Raw genomic sequence first — 13,096 nt, forward strand, 5'->3', positions numbered from 1 at the left:
TATGATATTTCGATATTTCTCAGGCCTTCCACAAGAACTGCATGTTAAATTGAAAAAGCTTTTGCCCCATATGCACTTTCAACTGCTGAAATCGTACCTCACAGACAGATATCTTATTGTCAAACAGGGTGACGAATACACTGACCTACACTCCATATATTCGAGTGTTCCGCGGGGCAGTGTTCTTGTCTCATTGTTATATCTATTGTATACAGCTGACCTACTGACCCCAAGAAACCCTACTGTTGCAACATATGCTGACCCTACAGCGGTTTTATCATCACACGAGGAGCCACTATCAGCCACAAGAAACGTCCAACTTCATCTTAACAAAGTCGAATTGTGGTTGAAAACGTGGCGTATAAAAGCAAATGAGACAAAATCTACCCACGTGACATTCACCCTTTGTATGTTAGAAGAACCTGTCCCTCAGTAAAATTGAATAATCACGAACTTCCGCAAGCAGACAACGTTAAAGATCTGGGAATGCATTTCGGTCGACGTTTGATATGAAAAAAACATATAGTGACAAAACGCAAACAGCTTGGGGTTAAACTAAATCAAATGTACTGGCTGATATTGCGTAAATCTAAATTATCATTAGATAACAAGGTTTTGCTGTATAAGTCAATACTTAGGGCCATTTGGACCTATGGTATTGAACTGTGGGGACTACTAGCAAATCTAATATAGATATCCTCCAGAGGTTTCAGAATAAAGTGTTGCGAGTCATTGTCGATGCCCCATATTACGTGTCCAATAAACTGATTCAGCGCGATATCCCCATAGAACCCATAAGGAGTGTGATTCAAGTGTTAGTGCGAAGTACTCTGAAAAACTATTAGTGCATGCCAATGTACTCGCCAAACCATTAAATGTGCGCGATGATAGTGAAGTGCGTAAGCTCAAACCCAAATTGCCAAACGAACTGATTAATAGACACATTGAGTGAGATTTAATAATCTCTAGAATAAGTTAGAATAACTTTTAGAATAAGTTAGGATAGACTTTAAAATAAGACATCTTTTTCTATCTCCTATTGGGTTTCTATACCCAGATACTTAAACACATTTATTTGTTCCATTTTTACAACATTAATTTGGATATTTGTTGCTTCTAGCTCTTCCATGACATTCGTTTTGCTTTTGTTCATCACCATTTCGTATCATATTTCAGTTGTTTAAGATCTTTTGTGTGTGTGTTCTGACCAGTCAGATTAGTGGTTATTATTAGATAATCTTACAAAAGCTCCGACCGATTTCTACTACGAGATTTAATTATTATTTCATCCATTATCGTTACAAAGAGGAGTCAGGAGTCAAAATTGACTCTATTATTTTTGAGAATTTTGCAAGTAATAGTCGGAGTGTGCTACAGTGTATCGAATGAAACATTTAATGGACGTCATCAATATTTATGACGTCGCAAAGTTGCCACATCAACCTTGACGTTTGGTTTACCGGTTTATAACCTTTTGAATTTGAAGCTTTGAAGAATTTTGTAGACCTGACAACAGGGTCGACCAGTGGCAACACAAATCCAATTTTATAGACTGATTAAGTTAGATGTACCGACGCCCCAGATATTATTCTTCTCTTTTCAACTAGGGTAAAATGAGAAGAAAAAATCCGCTCAGAGTAATCAGTAATCTATGACGTGTATTGGCTATTTTATTTGAAGGACTATATATCTGGACTATACGGTGAATACATAATAATTACCCTTTTCAATCATACTTTCGCAGTTATCAAGAAAGTGTGTGAAGGGACATTATCATGATAAAACTGAAACTAAAACTGAAAACTGGAGGTCATCGCTTGGTAGTAAAGACTTACGATGAACATGCTCCAACTATAAGAACATGTGAAACGTGGTTTCGACAATCCAAATCTGGTGATTTCAACGTTTAAGACAGAAAAAGTCCTTATAGGCCGAAACGTTTGGAGGTACGGAATTATAGAGTTACTGGATGAAGATCCAACAGAAACCTAAAAACATTTGGCGATTGGGGAACCACAATTGCAAACCATGGGAGAGATCCGAAAAGATTTATTTTATTACATTTATTTGTTCCATTTTTACAACATCAATTTGTATATTTGTTGCTTCTAGCTCTCCCATGACATTCGTTTTGCTTTTGTTCGTTATCATTTCATATCATATTTCAGTTGTTTAAGATCTTTTGTGTGTGTGTTCTGACCAGTCAGATTAGTGGTTATTATTAGATAATCTTACAAAAGCTCCGACCGATTTCTACTGCGAGATTTAATTATTATTTCATCCATTATCGTTACAAAGAGGGTTGAAACTTCCGCCTTGTCTTAGACATGTACATGGAGTTTGAAAGTCCAAACGTAATATATTACAGATTTTTAACATACAATATACAAAGAGACTTACTTTTCACCGTTCTGATCTCGAGTAACATACGTGGCACCTGGTTCGAACCCCGTGTATGGCTTGATCTCATCCACTACGACTCTTCCACCGGTCACCGCGCTCAGAGTCCTCTCCGCATCGGTCTTCTCCGGATACCTCCCGGGCATGATGAACAACATCTTCCTCGATTTCGATTCGGGCGGATAGATCCTCAGCTCGCACTCGCTGTACAGCCTGGGCACGCCTTCATCATAAGCCTGTGCCTTCAGAGTGACCAAATTATCGCTCTCCCAGGATTTCTTCACCAGAATCTCACCAGTCTTGTCATTGAGGAAGATGTTGTCGTTGGGAGTAACCAGCTGATAATGCACTACGTTGTTGGGAGGTGAGATATCCGCGTCGAAGGCCTTTAAAAAGGCCTGGGTGGTGAAGGTGGTTCGATCGGTATTCAGGATGAACTCGTAGATATCTTTCTCGAACTGAGGCGGATTGTCGTTGATATCCAACAAGGTGATGAGAATTTTCGACGTGGCTCTCAGACCTTCGCCGTTTTCATCTGCGGCCTCCACGATCAAAGATATGGTGGGAAAAAGTTCCGCGTCTAACATCTCGGAATTGGCGACTGTTACCAATCCTGTTTCAGGGTCCAAGCTGAAAATTAACCGATTTTATGGGCGTTTTGATCGCCTTATATAACAGTTACTTGAACAGTTCACTGCCGTCGCCCGTCAGTTTGATGTAACGGACTTTACTACCTGGTTCTCTGTCTATATCGGTGGCTTCCACGACCAGAACAGTGGTTCCCACGACTGCGTGTTCTGAAAATGTAAAATAAATGGTTAATATCGATCTTTATATCAACATTTTTTTTAATTAGTTACAATTAATTTATTCGATGTACTGCTTCCACGTTGGTGTGATTTAGGAACCTTATTTAATATTATAGATTAATTTTTTCGAGGTTGCCATGCAGTTCGTCGTTGGTTAAGTAGCGATAAGCATTGGCAATTAATCGTAGAACTTTATTTTGACAGCGTTGGATTACTAATTAGTTGGATATTTTAGTACAACCCCATATTTGCACCCTATAGGTCTAAATTTGCTTTCTTCCGACTAACCAGTACAATTACTTGATTTTAAATCTGATCTGCTCTGCTTCTTGTTTAACATGATATTTCCCATTGATATTAATGATAAGATAAATTCAATTATTAAAGAAACATTTTGGCATCAGGAGTCAAAATTGACTCTATTATTTTTGAGAATTTTGCAAGTAATAGACGGAGTGTGCTACAGTGTATCGAATGAAACATTTAATGGACGTCATCAATATTTATGACGTCGCAAAGTTGCCACATCGACCTTATCGTTTGGTTTACTGGTTTATAACCTTTTAAATTTGAAGCTTTGAAGAATTTTGTAGACCTGACAACAGGGTCGACCAGTGGCAACACAAATCCAATTTTATAGACTGATTAAGTTAGATGTTCCGACGCCCCAGATATCATTCTACTCTTTTCAACTAGGGTAAAATGAGGAGAAAAAATCCACTCAGAGTAATCAGTAATCTATGACTTGTATTGGCTATTTTATTTGAAGGACTATATATCTGGACTATACGGTGAATACATAATAATTACCCTTTTCAGTCATACTTTCGCAGTTATCAAGAAAGTGTGTGAATGGACATTATCATGATAAAACTGAAACTAAAACTGAAAACTGGAGGTCACCGCTTGGTAGTAAAGACTTACGATGAACATGCTCCAACTATAAGAACATGTGAAACGTGGTTTCGACAATCCAAATCTGGTGATTTCAACGTTTAAGACAGAAAAAGTTCTTATAGGCCGAAGGAGGTGCGGAATTATAGAGTTACTGGATAAAGATCCAACAGAATCCTAAAAACATTTGGCGATTGGGGAACTACAATTGCAAACCATGGGAGAGATCCGAAAAGATAGGCAGATGAGTGCCAGATAAATCGAATGACCAGTAGGATTATAATCTACTGAAAATAAGAGAAATAGTTAATACCAATCGCTACTGACAACCAATAATCAATTTGGAATGTGTATCGATTAAAAAACGTTCACAATATGATCAAAATTATGATAAGGTGACTTTGCAGCCTGACACCACGTCCTCTCATACATCAAAACCTATTAAAAAAAGGCTAAAATTACTTGAACAGCAAGTTTTATCGACCTCGCCGTACTCTCCAGACCTGGCTCCATCCGACAGAGCATCACGCAGAGCAGCACTTCGCCGATTTCGAAATTAAAAATTGTCTCGATGAATGGTTCAGCTCAAAGGAGAAACTGTGCTTTTGGATTGACATCCATAAATTGCAGAAAGCTGAGCAAAATGTATAGAATCAAGGATATATTTTAACTATACAAATACTTTAGCGAAAAACAAACCGGAAACGAATTACCGACGTACCTAGTATAATTAAAGTAACGATCGAAATGTCACCTTTTCAACGAACGTCCTACTAGTCTCGTGTGATTTGTGAGTGAACTGCAATTGAGGCTATCCATCACGAGAAACGCTACGAACTTTTGCCTAGACCCAATATTATCGATCAAAATTTTGTTTTAATTTCCTTCTATATTGTTAAGAAATGTAGCTTTTTATCAGGAGCACAAAAAATTCTGTCACCCATTGTTGATGTTTTGTATTACTGGACATATATGACTTTAATATCATTTATTAGGAAAAATCGAAATTAATTTTTCCCCTAAGCTACCATTTTAAGGAAGCAAAATTAAGTTGTATCGGCAAAAACTATTGATAGGATGTAACGTAGTAGTTAAGTATATTTTGCAAAATATGTTCCTATTCTTGAATTATAAACTATTTATACGATGGTGGTTTAAATATGATCAAGACAAATACTCTGACACATTTATTTACTATTGAAAAAATTTACAAAAATGTACAGTTTTTCTAGGTACTTCCCCTCACCAGTTACGCATTTCGTCCATTTTTCCGGAAGTTTTTTGATACTCCTCTGCCTCGTCGTCAGTGTTGAATCTTTGACCTCCGAGGGCTTCTTTCAGTGGTCCAAACATATGGTAGTCGCAGGGTGATAAATCCGAACTGTCTACCCTAATTCCGATATTGTATCGAGAGTGGGACGCGCGTTATGCTTCTCTTCTGCTAGATGCTTCTCCGTTTCGAGCGGTAAATGGGTTTCACGTGTATTTTGAGAACGTTAGGGTAGTGTGCAGCATTAATGGTACGTTGGATGCGCAGGAAATTGACGTACAGCACGCCCCGCTAGTCCCAGAACACCGTTCTCAGAACCTTACCTGCGGACCTGGTTGTCTTCGCTTTGACTGGCGCCCTTTCCTCCTTCTTACTCCACTCTTTAGACGACATCTTGCTTGCGCAAGTGTAATAGTGTACCTATGTCTCGTCTGTAGTGAAACGCTTTAAAAAACCGCCCCCTCTGCTTCGTATCGCGTCAGCAAGCGGCGACAAACTTTCAACCGCGTAAACTTTTGCTCGAAGTTTAACAGTTTAGGAACCCATCGCACCGATATTTTGTGATATTGAAGGTGTTCGTGGATGTAGACGTGTAAGGGACCCAGCGAACACATACTCAAGCCACGATCTTTGAAACATACATGCGCCATCTACAGCGTTTGTCTCCATCATATTTGAACCACCCTCGTATATAAGCTACCAAGAAAAATGTACAAGATTCTAGATAGTATAGGTCCTTAACTCGATATAACGAAGTAACGAATAAAGAAGAGAAATAAGCTGACTTGTGGGAAAGAAATGATAATGTTCGTAGGAAATCCAGATGGTGAAATCAGATATAAATACATTGTTAAAAAAATAACTTAATCGAAATAACGTGAAAAAAACCATTACTAAAATAAGGGTTAGATTTTAATTACGATGTCTAATAATCAACATTATTTCCTGGAGTAGTGAGCAAATTGCTTTTTATAAAGTGCAGTCGCTTGTCTATCAATTTCTATTGTCTGTAATTAACTCGACCAAAAATAAACATGAAAGAAAATGAACACAATAATTTGTATATCTAAAAAATCCAGAGAACTTCACTAGAGGCAAATCAATTATTTCAATTTTCTTTGGTATGTTTAATATATCTAATTAGTCTACAGCAAAAAGAACTGATGTATACCTTGTACAGTTCCACGGAATTCTGTTTTGACAAATTTGGGTGGATTGTCGTTGACATCGTTGAGGACTACAGTGAGTTTGGCTCGTGCTGTGTAATTCCCTTTTCCAATTTCCTTTGCAACGATAAAGCATTCTACGTAGTGTCGGGCTTCATAGTCCAAAAGTCGGTTGTCATGTACCTGTAAGGTTATGTTACAAAGTATCTCTTTTAGCAACATAAAATGTGTGATTAGTTTTTCCAGTTTTTTTTTTTCGAAATGTGATATGGTGCATATATTTGGATTGTTAAATGAGCAATAAGTAAGAATATTTTGAATAGTTATTGGTATATAATACCTATGCTTTGTGGAATTATTTTACTTAAAACATCATCAACCAAACTCATCAACTGATTTAATGAATAATAGTATGTTGATTTTGAATAAATACACAAAGATGTTGACCTGGTGAATTCACAACATATTCTATTTTTTTGAAAATATTTAGTTTTCGAGGTAGTAAGATTCAACATAGTATATTCCTTAAAAGAGTTATTGAAATTTTACTCGTCGCTAAAGGAAATAATTTAATCATAAAAAGATCACTCCTATTCCGAACAATAGACAATATTTTGAAAAATGATCCTTCACAATTAATTCACAGTCCTTATAATTATAATAACAGGTCAATTGAAAAGTCCCTGGCCAGACATATAGATGGCGCTACTAGAATTAAATCCATATGTTTTTTAGTTAGCCCTAACCCTCAAAAGATGCGTGTATAAATTCGACAGCTGTTGGATCATTAGTTTGTGAATTATATCATTTTGAGTGAAGCAACTTTTGTTATTGTGAAAAAAATGGATAAAAAGAAATTTCGCGTCTTGATAAAATATTGTTTTTGAAGGGAAAAATATATATAGTTGAAGCAAAAACTTGGCTTGATGCCCCAGGTTCCAAAATCAACCAAGTTTAGACGTTGTCAAATGAGCACCGAAGACGACGAACGCAGTGGACGGCCAAAATAAATTGTTACCGACGAAAACCTTTAAAAAATCGAGAATGAAATAGCAGACACTCTAGAGATATCAACTGAACGTGTACATCATATCATTCATGAATATTTGGGTATGAGAAAGCTCTGTGCAAATTGGGTGCCGCGCGAGCTCACTTTTGACCAGAAACAACGACGAATTGATGATTCGGAGCAGTGTTCGAAGACGATCAAGCGTAACAAACCCGAGTTCTTGCGTCCATATGTGACAATGGATGAAACATGGCTCCATCATTTCACTCTGAAGTCCAATCGACGGTCATCCGGGTGGACTGCATACGATGGAGTCCCTCCAAAGCGTAGGAAAACGCAATAGTCGGCTGCCAAGGTTATGACGTCTGTATTTTGGAATGCGCATCGAATAATTCTCATAGACTACCTTAAAAAAGGAAGGATCATCAACAGCGACTATTACATAGCGTTATTGGACCGTTTGAAGAACGAAAACGCCGAAAAACGGCCGCATTTGAAGAAAAAGATAGTGCTGCTTCACCAGGACAATGCATTCATTCAAAAATACATCCATCCGCCATATTCTCCAGATCTGGCCACTAGCGACTATTTCCTGTTCTCAGATCTCAAAACAACGTTCGCTGGGAAGAAATTTTCGTCGAATGAAGAGGTGATCGCCGAAACTGAGGCCTATTTTGAAGCAAAGGACAAATTGTACTATAAAAATGGTATCGTAAAGTTGGAGGATCGCTATAATCAATGTATCACCCTTGAAGATAATTATGTTGAATAAAAAAAAATTGTCAAAAAGTTTGTTTTACTGTGGTAGGCCGGGGACTTTTCAACTGACCTATAAAATATGTATTAGCTTACCGTTATTCGAAATCTGGAAAATCCTTCCACAACGCTTGGCGATATATCGAAAGTCCCGTTGTTCTTCTGTAGCTCCAGAGTGACTACATCACCGGGCTCTGTGGTGATCTCAGCTTGAGTCAGGTCCAGCTCGGTTCCAACGGCAGAATTCTCGTCCAGAAGAGCATGGTATTCGATAGCTCCGAACGTTGGTGATCCGCTAGTGACACCTGGTGGATGACAAATAGAAAAGAAAATAAATCGAAAAAAAAAGTTTGATTACCTGGTGGTATCAGAGCTAGCTGAACGGTGGTTGACTGAGCTGGGCCTTCTTGAGGATTTGATCTGACTTCCTCAGCAGTTACATTTAGCAGGATCGGTTGTCCTTGGTTGGAGTGCGAGAGAACTTGAGCAATTGTTTGAGATAGAGTCAGTTCGCCTAAAGGAAAATATATTATTATATGTCTTGACAATAACTCAATCTCCGACCCCAATTGTGTAACATATTGTTGTAGTATAATTAATGGTTTTATTGTCCATTTTTTGTTTATACATTTTTGATGGAATATTAGTCTTTAAGGTATCCATATTTTTCCTAAAACCAAGATGATTTATCATCATTTAAATATTAATATTTGTTGTAATGGTCTGACAGTTAAGACACTGCGTTTGGCTTTCACGAAAGAGTTACCCTATGTAGTTATGTGCCAAAAAAAACAAGGTAGTAATTATGCTATCATGAATGCATCATGAAGCTAAAATTAGTGACAGTGCAAAGAAAAAACCCTAAATTATTGAGTTTTATAACTGGTCTAAAGCTGGAGTAGACACGATGGATAAAATACTTGGTAGATATACTACAAAAAGATCAACTCAAAGGTGGCCTCTAGCATTTTTTTACAATATTATCGATATTGCCTGCCTTGCATCATATATTCTGTATTATGAGAATAATAAAATGATTGTTAAAAAATCGTATGAACGACGATTATCTTTTATATCTATCTTAGTGGGTACCCGGGTACTTGGATATTGAACGGGCGGGGTATCAAGTTTGATAGTTATTAACTTTTATTAATTAATTGATTGTTAAAAAATTTGACGAAAAATGGGGGTCAAATTACTTCAACTTTACGGCCATAAAAAATTTTTAAGGAGAAGTTAATATATTTTACCTACGGATTGAAATGGATACCCGGGTGCCCGGTCATTGACCGGACGGTTAAAACAATTTAACTGAAAAAACGTAGATTCGTTTTTTCATATATTCAAAACATAACATTGCTGAAAGGACTAAGATCTGGTCAATACAGTGTGTGAAGTTAGACATTCCCCTAGGATAAACTTAATTGAAAAACGATGACAATATGGAAGAAATAACTAAAAAAAAAGAAAAATAGAAACTATTTGGTGTAACCAATCCATTTGAAAAGGCCTAGAAGGCTAGTTCTTCTTCAGAAGCGGCGATAACCAGTCATTGAAAACCTATATATTGGTTTTGACCCACAGTATATTTTGGATATGATCGGTGTTTTATGGAAATGTCCTTGATCCAAAACCGACAGAGACTCTATAGGCTAAGGGCCAAGGGCGTGACTCATATTCCAATTTTATAGTGGCCGTATGGCCTTTCGATGGAAATCAAATATCAGATAATGCGCCTGGTAAATTTGAATTTCAAGTAGCCTTTACGATAATTGCTTCCATAACTTACGACCAAGGTCTGCGTATTTTAACCGCTGACCTAAGCCAACAAGAATTTTCGCTCCGTCATCACCCCACAGAAACCGCCAGTTTTTTTTTCTTATTGCCGTGGGATTTCATGCACGCTGAACGGGAGTTTCGGCTTCCGGATGAAAAAGAGGAAGCCATTTTTTTTCTGGTTAAATCATGGTAAAAGTGAAAATGGTGCTCCGATAATCGCGTGTGGGCGCTTAATGGAAACGGAGCAAGTGGTGTTTCAGATTGAAAAATACGGATTTTCCCGTGGCATTTCCCTGTCCGCAATTCCCATTACGTGTGTTTGAAAAGTTGTTAATTGTAGGGGGTGCGTGTTCGCTGCATGAAAAAATATTGCATCCCGCTCTGTTTTATACTCTGTCCCACTATACGACATTAAACATTTTTAAATAAATTATTGCTATAACACATATAGTCCGTTCAATAAAACAGTGAACTCACGTTCTATAAATGTATGAGGTCAAGACGTTGCAATGTTGCAATTCTAAGTGTTAGTACACTTTGGCTCTGACATGACAACATTATAATCTAAATAAAACCACTTTTTTATTATTTAAATAATACATTGTTACTAGTCGTTTCCGACTTACCTAAAATTTGTTTTTATGATAACTTAAATCTAGGTATATAACTAGGAGGACACATCGGCCCTATCTCAGTCTCTGGTGAAATAATGTTTATACCTGTCACTGCTGTATTTTTATTATATGCACCTCACTACACAACACTACACAAGATCAGATGGTTTGATTCTTTTGACCTTGTGTCCTGTTATGGTGGTATCCAAAAGCTGCAATACTTCAATATTCTCATGAGAACGAAGTCTTTTCTCATGCCCCCTCTTGATTTCTTGACTGACTGTGGGTATCTGAAGGCCCCGATGTAGGTAGTCAGTCCTGTAGTATTTGGGTGTGCCCATAATACCTCTCAAGACTTTGTTCTGAAAAATTTGTATTTTGTTTATGTTAGTCTTTGCAGAACATCCTCATAATTGAACTCCGTGTGTCCATATAGGTTTCAGTATTTGCTTATATAATAGCAATTTATTATGTACTGATAATTGTGATTCTCTTCCGATTAGCCAGTACATTTTCTTATATTTCAATTCCAGTTCTTTTTTTCTTCTTTATATGTTCCTTCCAGCGAACTTTTGCATCAAGATTCATTCGGAGATATTTAGCGTTATTGCTATATGGAATGATAGTATTATTTAATGTTATTGGTGCTTGTACGGTCTGTTTAAAGGCGAACTGCATATGTACAGATTTACTTTCATTAATTCTTATTTCCCAAGCTTGTGTCTAATTATTTATATTGTCACTTGCCTGTTAAAATTTTCGTGAGGCTTCTTCACTATTGTCTCTGACAGCTATAACCGCAGTATCATCAACAAACGTAGCCATTGTAATATTCTCCATTTGTGGTATATCACAAGTGTAGAGTAGATAAAGCATTGGTACGCTTCCTTGTGGTACACCTGCTTTAGCTTATTTTATTGTAGAATAAGTTTCTTCTTGTTTGACTCTAAAAATTCTGGTTGTAATGTATGCTTTTAATAGTTGTTGTTTTGGTAGCATTTTCTGTAGTTTATGAACAAGGCCTTCATATCAAACCTTATCGAAGGCTTGCGCTACATCTAAGAACATAGCTGATCATACTTTTTTACTTTTGTAAACTTTTTCAACAACATCTGTTATTCTGTGAACCTGGGCAATTGTTGTATGCTCGTTAATAAACCCAAACTGGTGTGTTGGTATTAGGTTTTTTCTCTCTATGAATAATGTTATCAAGTGTAATTTATTTTAACAATATAGTACATCTAACGCATATGTTAACTAGTTATTGTTCGAAATAATTTATTAAAGACGTAATATGTTTTTGCCTTTGCCTATCTAATGGCTTCGACATTTTCAATCACAATAATAATATGCAGAGATTTTATTTATCACAATAAGCAAAGCGCTAAAACAACCTTTGTGGTTTTATAATCTGTATTTATTACCACTAATGTTTTCAAGAATTTTGTAGACGTTTAACAACCAGGCGAATTTTGATGGCTGTAACCGAATCACATGTTCGAATGTAACAGGTCAATTGAAAAATTCCCGGCCTACCACAGTAAAACACATTTTTTGGTAAAATTAGTTCTCTTTATTCAACATAATTCCCTTCAAGGGTGATACACTGATTATAGAGACCCAAAATAGGCCTCAGTTTCGGCGATCACCTCTTCATTCCATGAAAATTTCTTCCCAGCGGGCATGCCTTTGAGATCTGAGCACAGGAAATAATCGCTGAAGGCCAGATCTGGAAAATATTCGATTCATGGATTTTTTCCATCGCTTTCACTGACTTGTGACACGGTGCATTGTTTTTCGGCGATTTCGTCCTTCAAACGGTCCAATAACGCTATGTAATAGTCGCTGTTGATGGTGCTTCCTTTTTCAAGGTAGTCAATGAAAATTATTCCATGCGCATCCCAAAATACAGACGTCATAACCTTGCCAGCCGACTGTTGCGTTTTCCCACTCTTTGGAGCGGATTCATCGTGTGCAGTCCACTCGGATGACTGTCGATTGGACTTCGGAATGAAATAATGGAGCCATGTTTCATCCATTGTGATTCACTTGAATGAAACTTTCTGAATATGATATGATTCAATGCTGTACATCTCTAAGACACGGTGACGATAATGGAAGCAAGTAATGGTGAGTATATAATTAATATATGATAACTGTAGGAAATATTATTGTAGAGTGTGGAAGATTTATGTGCACAGATATGTATGTAATTTATTCAGAATATACATAAGCATTTAGTTAACATGTGAGGAGAGAAGGAATAATAACTGTTTTGCAGATATGGCAGATCCGTTAATAAAAAAAGACTGAAGACTATTGAAACCCTGGATGAGTGCAAAAAGAAGACAAGAGTAGAATTAAAACAAGAGTCCAAGGCACTCCTTGATGAACACTGT

General features: G+C 37.0%; 1 protein-coding gene across 6 annotated transcripts in view; it reads right to left on the reverse strand.

Moving 5' to 3' along the window:
* Cad86C (Cadherin 86C) overlaps nt 1-13,096 on the reverse strand; it is a 37,225-nt gene that overhangs the window by 8,943 nt on the left and 15,186 nt on the right. For all 6 annotated transcript variants that reach the window (XM_076397575.1, XM_076397572.1, XM_076397574.1 and 3 more), the window contains exons 8-12: nt 8,663-8,818; nt 8,401-8,609; nt 6,545-6,722; nt 3,083-3,197; nt 2,401-3,030 (exon numbers count right to left, since the gene is read on the reverse strand). In XM_076397575.1, coding sequence (XP_076253690.1) covers nt 2,401-3,030; nt 3,083-3,197; nt 6,545-6,722; nt 8,401-8,609; nt 8,663-8,818 — 1,288 coding nt within the window. The remainder of the gene's footprint in view (nt 1-2,400; nt 3,031-3,082; nt 3,198-6,544; nt 6,723-8,400; nt 8,610-8,662; nt 8,819-13,096) is intronic.

Source organism: Rhynchophorus ferrugineus, unplaced genomic scaffold (assembly GCF_030347505.1).
Source record: "Rhynchophorus ferrugineus isolate W39M unplaced genomic scaffold, kcgeb_rfMv2 rfM1, whole genome shotgun sequence".
Taxonomy (NCBI): Eukaryota; Metazoa; Arthropoda; class Insecta; order Coleoptera; family Curculionidae; genus Rhynchophorus; species Rhynchophorus ferrugineus.